This window comes from Anser brachyrhynchus, assembly GCF_964034855.1.
Source record: "Anser brachyrhynchus genome assembly, chromosome: 5".
Lineage (NCBI taxonomy): Eukaryota > Metazoa > Chordata > Aves > Anseriformes > Anatidae > Anser > Anser brachyrhynchus.
The window spans coordinates 7,797,151-7,818,882 of NC_137699.1; the positions used below are offsets into that span (position 1 = coordinate 7,797,151).

General features: G+C 34.5%; 1 protein-coding gene across 2 annotated transcripts in view; it reads right to left on the reverse strand.

The window, feature by feature from the left end:
* The window catches only part of ELP4 (elongator acetyltransferase complex subunit 4), a 201,089-nt gene that overhangs the window by 144,813 nt on the left and 34,544 nt on the right, over positions 1–21,732 (reverse strand). For both annotated transcript variants that reach the window (XM_080595259.1, XM_080595258.1), the window contains exons 6-7: positions 17,928–18,012; positions 13,324–13,512 (exon numbers count right to left, since the gene is read on the reverse strand). In XM_080595259.1, coding sequence (XP_080451385.1) covers positions 13,324–13,512; positions 17,928–18,012 — 274 coding nt within the window. The remainder of the gene's footprint in view (positions 1–13,323; positions 13,513–17,927; positions 18,013–21,732) is intronic.

Below are 21,732 nucleotides of genomic sequence, written 5' to 3' on the forward strand. Positions count from 1 at the left end.
TTTGAAAATGACAATTTGCGCAGTAATTGGGACCAGAGAGAAAAGGAACATCCCATGGTAATTTAGTAAAGTCTGTGCATTACACTGACATACTGGTTTGTTAAAATCCTGAATACACCAACTGCTTGCACGAGCCCACATTTCAACAATTTATCTCATCTCCTGGCCACAGAGAAGCCTATGAGGCAGGTATGGAAGGTGACCATTTCCTGCTCCCATCAAAGAGGATCTGAACTCCATTTTTAGACCATTACACAAAGTAACTGTGGCCTGTCCTGCCCAGCCCAATCTGCTCAGGGTACAAGGCCTAAAGCCACCAATCCCCTGGTACCTCCACCACCCCCCTTCTCCCCACCTTATGGGCCAGATGGCATTAAATCCTGTGGACTGGTCTCTTTTCAAAGCTGCTACTTGTGCACAGGCCAAAATGGTCTATCCCTGTGGAATCAGAGAACTTCAATTTTACCTGCAAAGTCTAACAATGGATAATGATAAAATAATGTTGCTAAAGAATTTCCTTTCTGAGCAATAATGAAAGTGAATTGAGGTAAAAGAAAGTTGCTTCCATATCAAGCCTTAAACTTCATTATTGTTTGCCCTAATTATATCTACCACTGAAATATTAAAGCTGACTTTCAAATTTTTTCCTCTTCTGGGAAGAAAGAGAGAGCATACCGTATTTTAATGGAAACTCTTGGTCACACTGTTTTACTGGGGTAATCACATAAAGATGCTATAAATCTGAAGTATCCAGTGATCTCTGCAAAACCACAGACTGGAAATTACCTTATTTTGCCAGTTTTAAGCAGGTTCCTGAATGTTATTCATATTAGCAAGAAACACTAAACTTATATAAATAAATAGGTAAAATACTGGTGATTTCTGGAAGCTAACTTGAACTCTTAATTAGGAAAAAAAAATTAGACCATTTGGAAAAAAGTTTGCTGTCCACTAATCTTTTTGCTTGCAGGTTTTGACAAACAATGGCTACAAAAACTGTGGACAGAAAGATGCTCAACCATCAGCAAGGCACCTTCATCATTAAAAGTCCCGTAAACCATAAGAACAGCATCGTTCCTAGTCAATCCTAGTTCTGGAAAAATTAAAGTGAGGGATAGCAATTCAACCTAATGACACACAGGCAACAATTCAATATGTTGTTCAAAGCTCCTCTTTGGAACAGGTTTGCTTTCTTAAATTGTAGTCTGTTTGCCTCTGTTGATTTTGTTTTTGTTTTTAAAGTGTGTCAAAATACTCTCTCAGCTTCATGCAGCATATCTTGGGAAATACTTTCCACGATGAATTGCCACAACAAATAGACATTTGCTTATGTGGCATTGTTGTCATAGATCTGTATCTATCATGTATTTTCTAGTTTGCAGCATTCAGCACATTAATGTCCAATCAAAGCTGACGTCAGCACACAGATAGTTGTGATGTATGGCATACTGACATAAACACACAAATCATGTTGCCCCATCTGGGCTTGAAAATTTAACAGAGCTCCAGATCTTCCTCCAGCCCCATACAAATCTACCTCCTGCTTCTGGCATAAACTTGGCAGCTCTGGAGATGAGCCAGGACACGGTTAGGAGGGAAGCCAGGAATGGGGGGATTCGGGGAAAGAGTTTGTTGGCAGCTAGATGAGGTATTGTTTTAAATAACATTAAAAATAAATTTAAAAAAAGAAAATCCAGCACCACCACCAACAAAACACAACCAACCTAATCCTGGAAAGTTTTCAGTCTTGGTAGACATACAGCAGTTTTTCTATATTAGTTAGTTCAGCCAAAATATAATTATTCTAACAACATGGTAGCAACCCTGTTGTGCAGGCTGGGCTGAGCATTCATTCTATATCTTACTTAGTGCTCACTGCTTTAGACAGAAATTTTCTTTTAAGCTCAAACTTGTAGTATCTGAGCTCAAACAAAGTGCACTTTCAAAACACTGTTGGAAGGAAATCCATTTAGCTACTTGGACATGTAAATGGGAACTGTACATACCTCTTTAACCAGCTTTTAGAGAAAGGCAATTGTGGAAAAAGATTGCTTTGTTCTACTTATTTGCAGAATCTACAGAGCTTTAAGTAATTATTTATGGATGTTTAAAATACTTATTTACAAATAAAGCAGTCTAAAATGTATTATCTTCTGTGTCTGAATGTAAAGCACTATATTCTACCAACACAAACACACTGAGAGCCTGTATGCTCAAACATACATACTGAAATTAATACTGTCTATTGCTTCTGGTTTGAGTTCTTAATGAATATCAGTATTATCATTACCACTATTTATCAAATCAACTTTGGTTCAGCTGGATTCCATATTAGAAAAAAAATCTCTTTGCTTTTTCTGCTTTGATCTAATTTCTAGATCTCCACTCATTTGCTGTCAAAATTCTTCCAAAAACCCAGAGATATGTCAGCCCATTTTTATTCTGTCAGATTCTAAAGAAATTTAAAAATCATAAAATTTATGTAATAGGAATATTTAAATTCAAAGTCTTTGTGCTACATTGAGTAGACAAAAGTCTAAGAATGGAAAATCTTTTTAGAAGAAGCTCAACATTTCTACATAGTAAATACAAACAATCTCAAAATTTAAAAGAAAAATAAGAGACTCATTACAGATCTACAATGAAATGCAACTAGCACCTGTTAAGCTCTTGAGTCACACAGATTTCATAAATTTGTATTATCATCAATACATTAATAAACAGATTTTTAATATCAATTTATATATTGAATTGAAAACTAGGTATTTTAAGACTGCCTTTTGTCAAACAGACATTAGGCCTATATTTTGGTAGTGAGACTATATTTAATTCTGTACCTTTACATTCTGGTAAACTAATTCTGGTAAACATTTACATTCTGATAAGCTAGTCACATCACTGAATTTCTTTAAAAAAGTTTAATTACAAATTTTAATCCTAAAATGGGTTTCATTACGTGAAAAACAAACAAACATACAACCAACTGCTAGCACTGGGACAAAACAACAACAACAACAAAAAAACATCTGGAATTGCATACATTACATATGACAGCTCAGAATTCAAAGATGAATTCAGATACTCCCATTCCAGCGTAGATAAAACTGTAATTGTCGTTACCAACAGGTGAGTCCAGCAATCCTGACATTTTATTTGAAGGGTGTCGAAGCACCAAGTGAGCAAGTTTATACAAAGTGATATCAACCTTGTGAACTTAAGGCGAATTTTGGTATGCAAGTTTTCAGAACAAACCCAAAAAATTGGTTGTGCCTTTTTTGTCTCTTACAACTCCAACATAACACTGAAGTACGCTTAGTGTGGTAACATGTGCAACCACATTGGAATATAACGAAACACTGGCTGGATATTCAATAGATGAAATAACTCTTGATATTTACCAAGAGATTAGCATACAATATGGTGGTAATGACTTCACAGTATGCAAATATTTACCATTAGCCATTACTACTTAATCTCCAAAGGATTTTAAATTGAAAAGATAAATTATTAATATTAAAAGACATGGCTTATATATTTATCACCATTTGTTATTAATTACTACTACTACTAAAATCACAGAATTACCCATACATTTTATCTTGGTAAAAGAAGTCAGGTATTAGGCCATTGCACTAGTTTTACACAGATACAGTTTGTGTGCTTTTTAATTATTCAAAAATTCTGAAAGTAAAAGATTAATAAATGCTCTGCCAAAAACTGTTCTATCAGAAATCAACGAAGCCTGTGAAGTCTATAATTCTAATACCCATTCTAACTCCAAGCTGATTAGCACCATTTTCAGTGCTTCCACACACCAAATCTACTAACTGAACTTTGAATTTAGGCTATAAAATTAATGTTTGTTCAGACCACTGAATAAAGATGAGCAACGGTAGTTACATTAAGGAATTTTGGTATGTAGAAAACTGTATCAATATCACAAGAAAACTGAATGCAGGTGTGATGTCTTTGCTAGAAGATGGATAACAGAAATATTCTTCAAGGATTTTCTACAACCTTCTAACACTTTCAGTGATGAGAAGTACACATGTAAGGATTCTAACAATCTCCTTTTACCTTTGAGGAACCTTACTGACTGTAATAGAACTTATGTATAAATATCTATTCACATGGATGAAATCAGAGAAGCATTGATTTTGATTTGTTTATATGTACACTATATTAGTTTAGCAAATTTCAAGCAATGAATAATTATCTTTTAATAATTTTACACGTTACAGAAGCAAAGAAAGGACATGTAGCAAAGACATGAGCAGGTAATTAGACACAACATACTCACCCAAATGAGAAGGGAGTGACAAAGCATCTGTTGGCCAATATGTTACATGATACATTAATTCCAGATTTTGGTTGTTCTTTTAAAGTTGCTTTTAATAATGTTTGTATTGATAGTCTTTATAAACTCAGAGTCTTTCAACCGTGAAACTAGTTAGAACGAGCATTTTTGAATCTTGAAAACTGAAAACATTTGAGCCATTGTTACCTTCTCTCACACCTGAAACAGTGCCACTTCTATGGGAAATTTGCAATGATTATCATCAAACATATCAGATGAAGCTGGATGACACAGTGCCCAGCTAAAAAAAAATCTGCATAAATTTTCAAAAAAAATTATTAGTCATGAAATCAAAACTAAATATCACACACTAAAAACTATCTTTCAATCTTCACTGAAGATGGATGACCTGGACTTGTTAATTATTCCAGCTAAAAAGGAAATAAATGTCAGAAAACCTTGGCACCCCAAATACAATGTATATTTGCTTTGCCATTAGAGCGAAGACCTGAATGAGAGCTTCTTTACAAGGATGTTGAAGGCCAACAGGGAAATGAGTGATGACATAGCATAGACGAAATGAGCAAATCAATTACAGTTGCTGTTGAGGTCTACAGAATGAAAAGTGAGAAAAAAAGCCTACATAGCTTAAATAAAATTATCCATCTGATGATCTCCAAGTGCTTCACAAAACACCAGCAAGTGTTGCATTCCTCATTTACAAGTAATGAAACAAGCACAAAGATGCCACATGACTTGTCCAGAAGCACAAGCCAGTCAACAGAAGGCCAGGGATTGAACTCACTCTGTTGCTGAAGCCCTGACTACCCCTAGCTCTTTGAGGCCTGGTTTAGGAGGCTGTAATTAAGGCTTTGGGGTGCCACATGAAAATATTTAGTGGCATGGCAAAGATAACATGTGAGTCAAAACCCAGAAAGCTGGGTGCTGAAAATCTACCTATTATCTGACAGAAAGAGGTGACAGAGGTATGGGGTGTTACTGGGTGACACTTTCTGAGCTGAATCCCTGTTCAGTGCTTTACTCTTCTGACTCAGCATTCATGAACTGAAAGCACAGGCTGCAGGTGACCACGAATGGTTCTGGGGAGGAGGGTTCTTGCTCGAGTCCTACAAGGTGGGTAAATGAAATAAGCCCAATTGACACCCATTGCTTTCTTCTCCAGTAAACGATGAGGGGCTGGGAAGAAATTTGTGCATGACTTGAGCCCAGCACCTCCCTGGAACACTATTTGGTCCTTATTAATGAGTTTGTCTCATTGGTATTAAAACACATACATGGAAAACTGTATGTTATTAACTGTCTTTAATATCTCAAAAATGAAATGACCATTTGAACTGATTTGTTTACAAAATTAAACACTTAAAAAAGTTCAATGTTACCAGTTGGTCATAATGTGGTAGGTATATATGCAAAACTAGGCAGAAAGAATGAGAGTCACATTATCAAATTTTGAGAGCCATAACAAAAATGCTGAGATGAACGTATTTGAGACTAACTGGCTTAACTAAAATCCTAAGACTCCACTGGGAATTATTCATGACAAAATAAAAGGTTTAGAAGTGCTTTCTTTTGTCATTTTGCCTGGAAAAAAAAAAATCAGTGCAATTTGCTTACCAATTCAGGCTAACTATTGCTGCGACTTAAAATTCCTTAAACAGTCAATTGCCTTTTACGCACAGGTGACCAAAAGGATCCTCCACTATTATTTCAACTAATTGTACACAAACATCAACAGGAACATCTAGCTTATGTTTCTAATCAAGTGCAAGGTTCTGAAATATAAAATCATTTAAAAAACGAATCCCTTATTCAGTATGAAATTATAGGCTGTCATCAGGAGCAGGCTGGCAAAGCTAGATCCAGATGGGAAACTGGCTGGGCAATAAGAAGAGGTAGGGTGGAAATGATGGGTAGGCTGGAAATGATGGGAACCTAAGGAAAGACCTGACTGCTCCCTCTGCTGGCAAGGCCCTCACCTGCTTTAATTTTTAACTAATGAGTAGGCATTTCTTTAATTATTTAGGATCTAGCCAATAAATAATGCAGAATGTTCCTTCCTCAGTCTGTTGCTCTGTGTTTGCACAATTTTGAACTTATGGTGCCCTATTTCACTAGAATAATTTGTCACAGAATTCATGCTCAGGTGGATATCTAACAGCAGATTTAACTGGTTTTATATTTTAGCCATTCACAAAATGAATGGTGGAATTAAACTCTTTAACCTTCAAAATATTCTATTTTACAAAGTATATATCTCATACATTGTAAATTATACATTATATTTAATTTATTTATTTCATAATATTATGACAAATTGCTCATCAAATCAGACTATAACAAGAACCCTTTTTTGTAGAAATAAATAACATAAAACGAAACATTCTACAATATAAATACACAAAATTGCACATCAAACCAAAAAAATGTTGTTCTTCATGAGTAAAATTCATGACCTGGGAATTAAGAGAGAACATTTGTATGAAAACTTAATTCAAGTATGAAGATGAGTCATTCATTACTTGATTTGTGATATAAATTAATAGCTGCAGTAAGAACATTTAGAAAAAATCTGTTCTAGGATTTTGGCCTACAACCAGAAGCTCCCAGAACAGGAGGGATCAGCTTTTTTTGCCCACTGTTCTCATCTGAATCCTGGCTGAAAAGCTACTCCAGCTCCCAGCTTTCCAGAAGGCTCCATCCCAGGAATCCTCGCCTGCCATTTGGTTTGCTGATTTTAATCTCACAGGACTTTCTTACAGTGGCTCCACTATGCTGAACTGGCACTTGCTCCTAGAAGTGAGTTATTATTAAACTTGTAGGTCAATTGTGGCACTAACAAGTCTTTGGAAGCTTTCAGCCACGGTGTACAATTTGCTGGTCTAATTAAATATTAATTCTAAGTGTTACATTCTGTGGCTAAGAGCTTTTATTTTCCATCATCAGTCTGGAAGAGAAAGAGGTTACAAGGCTAATTTAATCTTTTTCCTCCCCCCCCCAGCATTAAAGCTTAACTACACAGGCACAAAAACATCATTAAAGATGCAGTATTCCTTTTTATTACGATTATATTGTAATTAATAGAGCAGTTATAAACAACAAAAAAGTAAAGTTAGATTCTGAAATTTCAGGGATTTTAAACAACACCAAAAGTTTACATATAAATTTTTCTAAGCAAATGCTGCACAGAAATTCAATATTCACTTATCTGAAAACCATTTAATATAGCAAACACTTTTGCAGGAATTTAAATGTGAAATAGCGTACCATAAAATTATTGTTCTTTGTGCTGAAATACAAAAGATAAAACGCCATTTTAGTGCAACATTCACAGGGATATTTTTTTTCAAAAACTTGTCGTTCTACTTATGTGAAAAGTACTAGCGTTACTGCAGAAGAACAATACTACCTTCATTTTCCAACATGCTTGCTTTAAGCAGATAACTACTTTGTCCTGCATTATTTAAAGTCACTCTTCTAATCTTTACTTATCACTGTCCAAATGGGCTCAATACATGAGCCTCTTCCCTTCTGCTTCCACAACAGTTGTGTCCATGTCTGGACACTGGGCATTATATTAACTACTTAGTCCAGTAGCCAAAAGATTCCATATGCTTGAACAGATGACTATCTCCATACTGTGATGGGATATTTAACTGTTTAGATCTAATCTTGCAGTTGAAAGATTTAGTTCTAAATCTTACCTCATTTTTTAAAGTTTTTGTATGGATATTTTCAGATTACATAAATGTAAAATGAAGACATTGCAATCTTGCATATACTCATTAACTTGTAAAGTTTAACATACTCATTTTGGAAGAATGATTTATTTTGATTAAAATACTGTATTGATGATGACAATGATAAGATTATGTATATTATGCCTTCCTAAAAAGTAAAATTAATTGAAATGAGAGCAAAATTAGTCATGCAATTTTAATGCATGAACCTATCCTTCATCGTAATATGGATAAGTAAACTAGAAGACAAATAACATGGTGCTAAAAATGTTTCAGATGAGCACTGTATTTGTTTTTGAAATGTGTAGTTGTTACCAAATCAGAAGGGGCACAGCCAGAATACAGCCTGTTGGCAACCATAAACTTATTTTACGAAATAACAAAATATTTCTATTTCTTCTGCAGTTGATTAGAAAATGCTATCAACAATAATAGAAATTGAAAACAAAATAATTTACTGTCATACAACATACATTTTAAATTGTTTAATACTTCTCTGAGTTTGCTACTAGATTATAATTTTAAGATGCTTTTATGAATGTCTAGAATATCTAAAACAGAATATTCACACCTGAAAACTATGTAGATAATCCAAGAATATCTGTCAAATTCACAACTCTCAATATTTCTTTGCATGAATATTAAACTCTATTTCTCACATAGAATTGCACATGCCACATTTAAAATCCAGTAAAACACAGTATAGTAAAATATAATGACCATTTCATCTCCATAGATTCTATTTAGTAGAGGATTTTGAAAGCTTATTTAAATATGATACAGAAAGTACATGACATTTGTTCTTGATACAAGTTCGTGTTTAATGGCTACATCATGAAATACATTGGAAGGTTATTCAACATTTTTCACTTGTGAACTCTCAGAAGTTAGAGTTCTAAGGCATGCAATCGCTCTTGGTTCTTGTCATAGGAATAACTGATAAATTCACAAGCTATTGGGAGTCACGTCTCATAATCCTGTATTTGCAATGGATTCTAAAGCACGCTATTGCTTGACTTCAAGTTTAGCTGCTAGATTGCTTAGTGTGAACACAAAAGGCTATGATGTGAAAAGGTTTGTTTCTGATTTTTTCTACACTGAAACATACAGTAATTTATGCACTTCAGTTGATTCAAAGCATCAAAACATTAATATTGCAGGAAATTAATTTTTTATTATACGGGATGAAATAATGAAAATACCTTGCTAAACAGAACTTCAGACTCTGAGGACAGGTTCTGTAACGAGACTTATTCATACTGACTTTTCATTAGTCAATTAATTTCCCTTGGTACATGCTGACTAATATAGTGGTTAGTCCTTACCAGTAATATAGCTTCATGTTCAAAATAAAGAATGGCTTCAATTAGAGCACTACACTTCTTCCAATGAAAACAATAATCTACTTAAAAAAAAATACATATCCACAAATTTGCCTGGTTACTTAAGTGATACAAAGTTGGGAACAAGCAGAACAGAATTATGAACATTATTTACTATTTTGGATTTATAAATACGTACACATATGATAAATTATTTCTAGCAATTAAAGAAAAAGAAGAAAAACAATAGGAAAATATTTTACATACTAACTCAAGACTTTTACAAGTATGAAACAGTGATATTAAAGTCGTTTAAGTTACATTCTGTAGCAAGAAAAGTTGTTTTTTTAACACCAGAGACCAAAAAGCACAGATTTTCAAAATACAGAAAGAACAGTTTGTTCTCATTTCAATAATATAACTTAATTTGGGAAGTGTAACAATAAATCAAATCCCTCTTCAATCTGCCCTCCCTGATCTTATTTTTTTTGCTAGATTTTAAAAACTTAGGTAATTTTCCCTTTTCAAATGCACCATCTTATTTCAGAGGCACAATTCATTTTCAAGAAGCAGTAGAAAGCCTTGAAAAATAACCTTCCATCAACTGTTTTAATCACATTCATAAGTATCTCAATATTTATTACCTGACAGACAGTGTAAGATAAGAGTATGTTCAATCAGAAGAAAATATCAATCAAGTAAAACTTGTCACACATCATCTGAATAAAATTTATAATTTGATAAGTTTTTAGTGTCATTTTCTTGAAATCTGCTTCCAGAATAATGTATTCCTGGTTTTGTGGTTGAGAAAAGAGAATTTTTGTTTTTCTTCATACACTGCTATAGAATTTTCATCAATAAAACACAAAGAATCTGCTTTCTTCAGTGAACCACAGTTTCTTTAAATTATTCGAAAAAAATTCTCTGCACAACCAGATTCTTTGTAAATTTTTTTTTTTAAACCAAAAATATCCCCTTACAGAAGACTGTGAAGACATTCAGTGTCCCATTAAACTGGGTGAATAAGCACCATATTCTGCTGAACGCAATTCAAAGTTATGAAATTCAAAACAATGAATAGCTAGAATAATAAAAGAACCACACTGGTGGATGTGTGCCACAGAGGAAAATCATCACAAATAGAATCACTGTAGGGAAAAGTGAACAAACAATAATAGCATTATTGTATTTTAATACTGTAACAAAGTGAAATATGATTTAAAAAAATGCGCCTGTTTAATAACAGATTAAGGCGGCACCATGAGAAAACATACAAAACAATCAGAATACTGAAAAGATAAATAGGGAGCTTCGTCTCATTGTCTTATCATCCATGAACAAAGATATAATTTATGAAATGTAAAGGCAAAATTAAACTTTCCAAAATAAAGAAACAACACAGATTTAATTTGTGGAACTCCCTGTCACAGTACAATGTGACAAGTATTTGGCAAAATATATAAAAGAAACCAATCATAAACTACTTATATATAAAGGTAATTAATATAAAATGTAATTCAGACTACAGATTAACTAGTCTGGGATGGAAAGGCATTGTCCCTGTTGAAAATCTGTGCTACTGATTTTATTAGAGTTTTGAGTTTTATTGAGTTTATGTTGAGTTTTATTTCTTCTTCACCAGAGTAACTAGAACTGGTGGCTGTCATAGACAAGTTATGGCATCAGTTACAACTAAAAATCTATTTTTTTCAAGACAAAGCAGATAAAGATGCAACCATTTTTCTGTATAGGTTATGCAGACATAAAAACTTGACAACAGTTTTGATTTTGAAATCTTATATTTACTTCCATGGAAATTATTCACGTGAAGATTTTACTTGCAGACCCGCTAATTAATACAGTTGGGAAGCACAAGATAACACAGCAGATACAGAAATAACTGTTCTGGGAATAAATGGGAAATTTACTACATCTTCAGAAAAATACTATGTATTTTCTACGCCTCCAGCGTACTGACTAAGATTCAACAGAGAAAGCATATGCTAGAACTTACTCTGATCAAATTAAATACATATACAGAAATGCACTTGAAAAAAGAAAAAAACAACCCCTCTCTTATTCTCTTGAAAAGAAAAGATATATTCTTTACTTTTTTAATCCAGTAAGAAACCTCAGCAACAGAATGGTGAGTAGCTGGGTTGTGAGAATGTGAGCAGCTGCTGTTATTATAACGAAAGGTCTGTCTACGGCTTGAGCCTGAGAGACCACATGTTCGGCTGTCCTCTCATCTTGCCATCCTCACCAATTAACTATTAACATGGAGGGCTGTACACATGCTCTCAGGGGCTCTTTAACAGGCTTCTTGGAGAGTGGAACAACTACACAGCAGGGCTCTGGGAACTGAGTAATGTGGGGTATAAGGAACCCTCAGCAGCTTTGCTCCTCCTAATGACAGTTTTCTCCACAGTTTAGCGCTTAAAGAAGGATGCATGAAGTATAAAAATTTTTAAAATATATGTAATGCTCTCATTTGTTTAAGGCTGCTAAGCAAAGATTCTGGAAACAATTTTTTTTTCCACCCCCCTTTAAAATATTCTAGCGCTTATTGTAAAGCAATGCTGTTAAAATTCGAAATTAAAATTATTTTTAAATGAGATATAATATTACAAGAACTCCAAATGAATTGATTTACACAGAATCAATAAACATGAAAACAAAAACAACTTCACAGATAAGTCTGCAACAAACAAAAGATTTCATCCTTCAATTTGTATCTTAGAAAAACTTGCTCCACAGACACTTCCGGACTTCTCTTAAATATTTTTTCTATTTTTCAATGACATAACATATCCAAAAGAGTACAATGAAATAGATTCCGTATCCCAACTAGACAAGTAATCAACCTTTCTGAAGACATATTGTCATCTAATATATTAAACGTAGCTAAGGAGATGGAGTTTTGCATCGCAAGAGGAATATTAGTACATTTTAAATCCCAACTGCAAAACAAGGAAATCAGGTTCTCCCCTTATTTTAGAAGCAGTAAGTGCTTCAGGTAGCTAGACAAATAACACTGGCAGGTATTCAAACACCTTTACAAAATGCAATACATACATGAGAATGATGTACTTACCTAATACAAGAGTTAATCTAATGATGAAAAACTTTCATCTACTATGAAAATATTTTGTGTAATGTAAGGTTTTATCCAACACTTTTTTATTATAACCAAATAAATACCTAAAATTATAGGTTTTCTGTTCATTGTGAATAACAATTTTGCTTTTTTAAGTCACATCATCATTTGCAGAAAAAAAAGGAGCGTCCACATTTTCCCTGTTGCTAAAAAAGTTTACTTCCAGAAAACAAGCTTATATTCTATATGCTCTCAGTAAAGCTTTTGTGAGAAGCTTCTGATTTTGCAGTTGGGAAAATTACTCTGATATCATAACTGATTTGTTCGTGTTCCCAATAGAATACCATATTAGAATTAAGGAACAAACCTGTATCTTTTAATTCCTGGGTTTAAAAACAAGATCACACATAATCATGATGAGCATGACAGATGAAGGCAGTGGACTAAAATGTCTTGTATTGAACTTTGTTCTGAAGGCAGTGGAAAGGTCTGGAGGGATGTTGCCCCCCATAAAGTAGAAATGACATTACAAGCAGAATTCTCTCTGCTCTTTTACAATTTCTGAAATTCGGACTGTTTTTCAAAGAAAAAAAAAAGACTAAGATCAACAAAAGGAATAACTGTATTTAAGATGGTATTAAGCTTAGGTCTTTGTTGATTTCGCAGCATAACTGTCTCACAAAAGTATAGAAAAATTGCAATGAAGTTATCTTTTAACTCTGCCCCGTGAACAAAAAGTTTTCTATATATATTTTTTTTAAATTGTATTTGTTTTCTTATTATACACTTTATATTTTTGCTAACTGATGTAGTGTCAACGATGACATACAGCAAAGACAGCATTCTTACCTGGATAAGGTGAGAGGGCACTGTGATGATGCAGGCTGACAAAGACTTTCTGAGGAGGCCACGGAGAACATACAGAAATTTGGTCAGACTATGAATATCTTCAGGAGTATCACTACTACAAATGTCGTCACCCCACAACAAGGAACCCAGACTCTGAATTCCTATACGCAAAATATTCTTTTGTTTTTTCTATTGAAAAGACAAACAAACAAACAAACAAAACTTATTTTTTAAACATTGAGGAAAGTGTCACGTACTATGTAATTTTTTTAAAAATACAACAATTTATAGAATTAATAGTCATAATAATTAAATAGTACAAGTAACCATAGCTTAATCTCAGGGGGTCTTGGTAAAAATTACAATTGGAATGGCTTTTTTTTTCCCCTCTCTTCCTTAATGGTTAACACACCACGTTAGATAAGCAAATACAAGTGTAAGAAAACAGGATGGACATATGCAAAACCATTAACATGCATTTTCTAAAACTAACCAGCTAGACGGTATATTCTCTCAGAAAAACCAAGAATATTACGATTTTTCATGTCATTTCTCCCCTCCATCACTGCCTTAAAAACATATAGCAATCTTTTCTCCCATCTCCATTAAACTGGGTTGGTGGAAGGGCCTGAGAGTAATCAAACACAACTTTTCCCTTGATTTTCAACCTTCTACTGCACACTTCTGCTGTAGTTAGCTACTGGGTACTAGAATTTAAGCTGTTTTGACATGTAAAATCCTAAATGGTCTTGTGTTACCTACCTAAGGACCGTTTGCTACACTGCATTACATTGTCAGTACAGCAGCCAACAGAGCGATGGTTAAGATACAGCCCCATTTGTGAAGGGGCACATTATGAAGTCAGAGTTGTAATTTGTTTATGCAAACTAAATCATTTCTTAAGATGAGAAATCTCTTTTCTGTTTATTTGACGTGACCTTTCCTGGTGATCTTTGAGAAAGATTCTGGGTGTATGTGCTATCAACAGCAGAGAGACACAATAAGCACATTGCTGGAAGAATTCCAGTACAAGGTGATGAAAGACTCATTTCTGGAGCTCAGGATTCACACTTAAATAAAGGTCAGTTTTTGTTTGTTTTTTTTTTAATGTATAAATACTAGTTTACATAAATAAAATCTTACAGTTATTTTTCATTACAATGATGTTCCTTGACAAACTGTAGTTATTCATCTCCCCCATCCTGAATTGCAGCTGGAATGACCAGTGACTATAAAGCACAATCATTGCACAGCTGTTCTGGAAATCCAAAGGTTTTGGCAAGAGAAGAGGCTACTCTTAGAAATGCTTCCTTGTCCATATTGGGTAGACAAAGCCTCGGTTGTGAAACTCAGTTAGTACCACATGGCTCTCCATTTATCCAGCTCTCACCGCTCACACAGTGAGCTGATCTGCCAATTCTTACACTCCTTGTGAAAGAGATACATGTTTTAGCTCTGGTGCATTCTCTAGTCTCAGGCTTTGCAGACTTTAAGGCTTCAGTTATGCAAAGTTAACTTTTTACACTATCATTCAAACATTGGGACTATAGTACAGTATAATAGGATAACATTATTAAAATACACTAGTAGATTTTGTATACCTATATTAATTTGGATTTATAAAAAAAAATTCACCTTTTTCACGTTGTTTTTGTAATGATGACTGGTTTGGCAGCAAGGATTATGATTATGAAGAATTTAAAGAAGCTACCTTAAACAAACAAAACCCAACCTCCTCCCCCAACTTTTTTACTTGGAAAATCACCCAATTTGAGCTCCAAAGTATACCAAAGAAATGTTAAGGAAAAAAAGTTGCCTATGAAAGTTCTGCTGTCACACATGAAAAACCAAAATAATTCTGAAACAAACAAGCTATTTTGTATGATGTAAAACCATGTTCAACTTATAAAGGATTCATACTTACTGACTAGCAGCAAAAAAAAAATAAAATGGAGGATATTTAAAAAAAATATAAAGCCAATGCTCATATTTCTAGTCCTACTACTAACTAATTGTACCAGGTCCCAGAGATGCTTGACCGTTTTATCAGAGGTCTACTAAACCTCTAATGGTAGCTTTCACCAATTTCCTTAATTGTGTTGAACCTGTCAGCTTGGTTGCGTCACATTCTACTCACTGTTCTCCAGATCCCTTTTCAAATACAGGTAGTAGAAACTACCTGTATTAGTAGCAGAGGAGCCAATAAAAAGGAGTGGTAACTCCAATTACCGCTGTATCGATGTGAAATTAGCCAAAAATATCTGGAAGTTTTACTTATCAGGTTAAACTTTTTCTTTGAACCCAGATCCAGAAAGCAACACATTTCTAGGTCTCCAGGTGCCAAAAATTTTGTTAAGTTTATGCTTCACAGTATGAAAAATGCAGCATTAGAGGTATCCTCTTCTGTCACTCACATGCTGTGATTAACATGTCTACCTAAAGTCAGTAGTAAATCTCTTTTAGCACCTTCCTAATACATTCTGGCCCTTGTAGCTTTCTCCAAACCTCATGAAAGCCATTGCCAATAGGACCTATCCAAAAGGAAGAGGATTATTTTGGGTAGAACAACCTACATACACAAACTTCTCAGAAGCTTGCGTTTTTATTAAATATAGGAAAGGAAACAGCTCCTGAAGTGTACAGGATGGTTTTTACTCTACTATCCTAATACTTGGCTACTTAAAAGTACTTCTTGAGACTCAGTTAATAGAAGGGGAGATGTAGTAAGAGAGGTGAATTTCCTGTAGATTTGGAAGGTAAGAAGTTCCATGGCATGTTCTGGACCATAACTACATTCAACTCTGGACATACTTTAAGAGGTGTGTATTATATACTACTTCTAAATGCAAAAAATTGAGTATGTAAAGAAATGTTTTCTGATTCCAGAAAAGGCGGAATTAAAACAAAGTAACAGGTATCACATGATCGTATGCATTATCTTCCTTGACACAGAAACAACTACGCAAGTGCTGATGACTGTCCATGGAGGTAAACTGGTTTGAGAAAGGATTCTTTTTCATACTTTTAAAGCTTCACCTCAGAAACTTATATACTTCATTGGTGAAGATATACTTTTAAATTTATCCGATTTAAAGGTCTGGTTTTGCTTTATTGACTCTAATCAGATGTTTTGAAACAAAGAACAAGTAGTACAGAAAATCACTATCCACAATATCTAATATTTTCTTGTCTGCAGAAAGAAAACCCCAAAATATTGGCTCTCACCTATCTTTATTTTGTTTAAAACAAACAAAAAAAATCAGGAATGTACAAAGACGCTGTTTTCCCATTAGGCCTGACTTGTAAGAAAAATAAGAAACACCAGTCTGATCTCTTCAGGAGGAGGTGATTTGGTGGCTGAAGGCTCCCAGGGTATTTGTTTGACTCGGTGCTGCTTTTTGCAGCGTGCAAGCTCTCCGGCTTGCAGAGGACCTGTCACCATGCGGGAGGAGCAGCTCTGCGCAGGGACGGCGGGAAGCACGGGGACATGCCTGTTGCCATGGCTACTGCAGCAAGTGGGGAGAGGTGCCTGTCAGGGACCAATTTACTGCTCCAGACTGGCACTGTCACCAAAGGGAAGGCAAGCTCGCCCGTAAATCTCAGCAGAGACTACAAACTGAGCACAAATAATCCAAAGAATCTGATTTTAAACACAAGTATTCTAGGCAGGTCATGTTTCTAAAATACACTGTTATGATGGATATATACATACAGGAATGCATCCGCTCATATATTACCTTCCCCACAGAAACCATTTTTCAGATATTCAACTAGGAACTGCACAGAGTCTTGAATTATATTCTTTGACATTCTCCAGCATCTATACTAATTACCTTGTACTCTAGTAACATTGCTGCTGTAAAACAATGATTACCTATCAATGAAGCATCAATACATATCACTTATTATTTTATTTACATCAGCTTCAAGGGAGTAACATATTTTTCAACATGACAAAGAATAATAGATAAGGCATTGCTCAAACTGGAAAAGGCTTTTATCCTATCTTATTACACTTGGAATATTTTTGCTTACCCACAGTAAGATTTATGGCAAGTAAAGCAATCTTCACAAGGCCAGTAAGCTTTTTGGATAGGTAAGTTTTTGATAAGTAAGTAGCACTCTCATGTCTTTACCTGTATTTCAATACTCACTACATAAAGATGCACACCATTTAATTCATTATAAAATTCACTCCAGTTACCACAACACTTCAAGAATCTGAAAGGTTGAGTGTTCAGTCTCAAGAGTCTTGAGCACATTATTGCTAATCCAATGATTTGAAAAAAATGTGTAGGTGAAAAATATTTAACTTAATTTCATTACATTTGGCAATCCATTTATTAGCTAACTGCACAGAGTAGGCGTTTCACTAATGTTGGCTTACAGTTCTTTTTCAAATGCTCTGCATATCCGTTAAAAATAGTAAAAACTCCAAACGCACATTAAAATACGAACCACACACTATTTAGCATTCTTGTTTACTTTAGCAACGTTTAGAAACAGCTTGACCCTTGTTAATTTTTAAAGACGTTCTCACACCACCCTTGAAAACTCAGAAAACCTTAGTTACAGGAAGACAAGAGTAGGAAGGTGTTCAGTACCTGGGGATGAGAGCCATCAAATCCTTCCTGGTAAATGACCCTTTGAATGGAGTGAAGCAGATTTGCATAGCCACAGTTCATATTACTGTTGGTAAGAAGAAGTAGTTTAATAACACATTTTAATACTCACTAAAAGCTGTATTAAATATAAACAGATGCAGCTTGCATTCTGGAAGTGTCATATAGAAAAAAGCGTCATAGAAGGAAAAAAAAAAAACAATCCTTTTTGAATAAAGTAGCCATTAAAAGCAATTGTGATTGGTTCATGTTAACCAGTTCAGCATCCAGACATCTTGTGAAAAGTAGGAGTCTTAAGAGATTAAGATAACTTAATTATGTAAGGCCCACTTACAAGTTTAATGATTTCATGTAGCAACTTAAAGTTGAAATCATTATAGCACAGAGTTAATCTTCTATAACAGACAAATAGCTACCTAATTGCTACTCTGAGTACACCTACTCAGTGCCCTGGTAAACAGGGTTGACTTTCTATTACTTAAAGCTTTCATACATACAACTATTAAACAATCAAAACTAACAAAAAATGAGAGAGACAATATTTCCACTTAGTTTAAAAAGTTCATTTATCATTATTTGTTTTACTTTTTATTTATTTATTTATTTTTCTAATGCCACAACAGAGCATAAAATACATTCTATTACCATTTTGTATCCATCACCATGGGTATTAGTACTCCTTTATTTGCAAGGCAGCAGAATTGTGAGGTATAATTTATGTTTATGTGTTATTTGGAAAATATCTGATAATATTAAAAGAAAAAAAAAAAAGCAAACTGCTGCCTACAAAAGGATTTAGGCATTTAAAACCAAATACAAGTTGAGCAAACACTCTCCTCAAGGTCTTAGAACTTCCTGCACTTCTAATGTACTTTTTCTCATACCCATCCTAGCCATACTCTCCAGTGCACAGGCTAATATACACAAAGGACAGAAAGTCTTAATCTTTACTTTAAAAAAAATCAAGCCAGCTGTTCACTTTCATATATACATACTAGGTCTTCAATCCCATACAGCATACTGGCTTTTGTGTCTGGACTTGAGGTAGGCTCCTCACTAAAGTTGAGAGTTTAAACCCTTCTATCTTTTCTAGTTTCAGCACTTACAGTCTCACTAATTACCATCAAGAGTTGTGGATTCGGGTCTTGTGTATTTCTTGGAAAATGCAATGGGTTATTTTGAAAATTTTGCATCAAAATATTCTTACTTTCAGCAATCATTTCATATGCTTGGTCTGGTAACATTAATGAAACTATTCCCATTACTTTTTTTATTTGTTTTCAGCTGTAGTATCCTAATATTTTAATACTATCTATGGAATTCACAGTACACTGATTACTTTCCTATCACTTAGCTACAAAAGGAATATATGTCAAATTTTGTCTTAAAGGTGTCAGTTTACAAAGTATGTGGCCAGGAAAAGGTCTTTAGCCTCCACACTAGCCAAAATGTCTTCTCTCTCCACGTCTTCACATAACCAGAATACACATAATCCCTGTTACACAGTGCTGTAATTTCTTCCGAGTTTTGCCAGAGCTGGAGAGAATCTGCAGCACTTCAGAATAACCAGAAGCATTCCTGTATCCTTTTGGATATTCCTTTATCCTTTTTGAAAAGACAGAACCTACTGCTCACCAACAGTAGGAAGCAGTTTGCAACTATCTGGTAGCCACATCCAGGAACACAGCACATGTAATACAAAAAGACGACAGCGCTCCTCTTCATGGCTGTGGTTATGAAGCAGTATTTTCAAATTTGTATATGAATATAAAGAATTATTTCAGTAATGCAGAGTGTAACTAGTAAGGAACACACTGTCTGTTTTCAAGAAGGCATCAGTTTGTATTGCTGTGGATAGTATTACCACACTTACCATACTATCTATAGGATAAACCAGAAAATATTCTGCAGTCACAATACTTGCCAATTCCTGGTTTGCTACCAAATTGCTTATAAAAATAGATAGAAGAACGAAATATTTAAAACATTAGCAGAATTAGAGAGTCCTAGTATTAAAACAAACAAGCAAACAAAAAAGCCCACAAAGAAATAAAAAAGATTTTTGATTTATCTATCAGGAGAAGATTTGCAGCAAAGAAAGATTTAGAGAAAATAACATAATGCCTATAGGTTTATTTAGAATGCAAACATAGTGGCTCTTCTTCTTCTGGCTAAAATATTAATGGTTTCCTTGAATTTGAACTATGCTATGTAAATAAGGACATGAAAAATATTGTGGAAACACTATAAAAACAAGTTGCATTATCCTTCTGGCAATGTTTGCCATAATACATAAGGAAGGAAACAAGGTATTTTTGATTCTGTAATTTCTAGTCTTTTTTGGCTTTGTTACTAAACACCATTTAATTCTGATAATGAGTTTAAACAATTTCTTCTTTACTCTTTTTTTTTTTTGTTTAGCAATTTAGTAATGGATAAAGCAGGAGCTGGCAAGAAGGTATCCTGGTTACAACTGAGCCTCTGACTTCTCTGTTGACAGTTTCTAAGCATTTAACAAAGGTTAGGTTATCAAGGGTATGACAAATAGCCTTATTATGTATATGGAGACTCCATTAGGCAAGACAGTTAAACCTGTTTTATCTAAATTTATCTGTAAATCTAGACTCTAGATAAATTTATTCTTTTTTCAAAAGCACATACATTCTAAAGGTAAAACTTAAGAGTAACATTGAAAAACTACAGCTTAATTATTTTAGTTCCCTTGATTATCAAACTTTATTTTTTGGTGATTACAACTTAGCAAGGATAGAAGTAAAGTAGAGGGGTAGAAAGTAAGCCTCCTTTGTGATGCACAGACTTATCAGAGAGGGTATTTCCACCTTCCTGTTAAGTACCAGCTTTAACAGTGCAACGAAAAGGACACCTGAATAGCCTAGCAACAACTGGAAAACAGCTGCTGTCACAGCTGCACAGCCCAGTTAAGCTGGTCCCACCATTAGGGCCAGCATGTAACTGCCCTTCCCTAATACAAAAATTATGGAGCTAAGAAAGGGTGATGCCTTCTTCTGGTGTCAAACACCCAGTCTCATTTACTGCTTCCTTTATAAAAGACTTCTCAGTCTGGTTTCAATCAATGTTTGGCACAGGGCAATAAGAAAGTATGAAAAAAAAACGCCCCAAACTTTAAGGCAAACAAGTGATGTATAAAACCTCCAAAACTCACCTTCTTTAATTGTAGAGTAAAAGGACATTCAGAAAGTTCTGCCTAACCAGTCAGTCAAACAATCTCTGTTCTTTGCAAGTCCATAATGAAACTGAATTCTTGCGTGGATAGAAAGATAGGGACGTAAGTATAGAGGAATGATTTCTAAAAAGAACCGAGAGTTTTGGTCCAAAGAAAGCCTCTACATCTCTGACCTTGGAAGGGGAGCACTGTAATTATCATGTAACAGACAGTAGCTCAAATTACACAGAGAGCACTCGCTCATTAACAGTCTAAATAGTTTTCTTAATGTGATGCTAGAGAACTAGCAGCACCTAGATGATTTGGTCCTTTTTACAAATACATGGCTCTTATTGCACAAAACATTACTACGAAGAATTACTATGAAGGACCTTGTTTCAGCACTGTTTTTCAAAGCATAGTAAAACATATGTTCATTATACTCCCTATTTCTGTCAGGAAAGTATAAGGAAACTGGGGTACAACACTTCCAGTATGTTCTGCTTTAACTGCATAATCTGTTCTTTGTCATCACATCCCGGAGCAGTGAAAGGAAAGGAGAGTGAAAGGATTGTTCTTCTTGTTCCTCACCCCTTCCGAAAC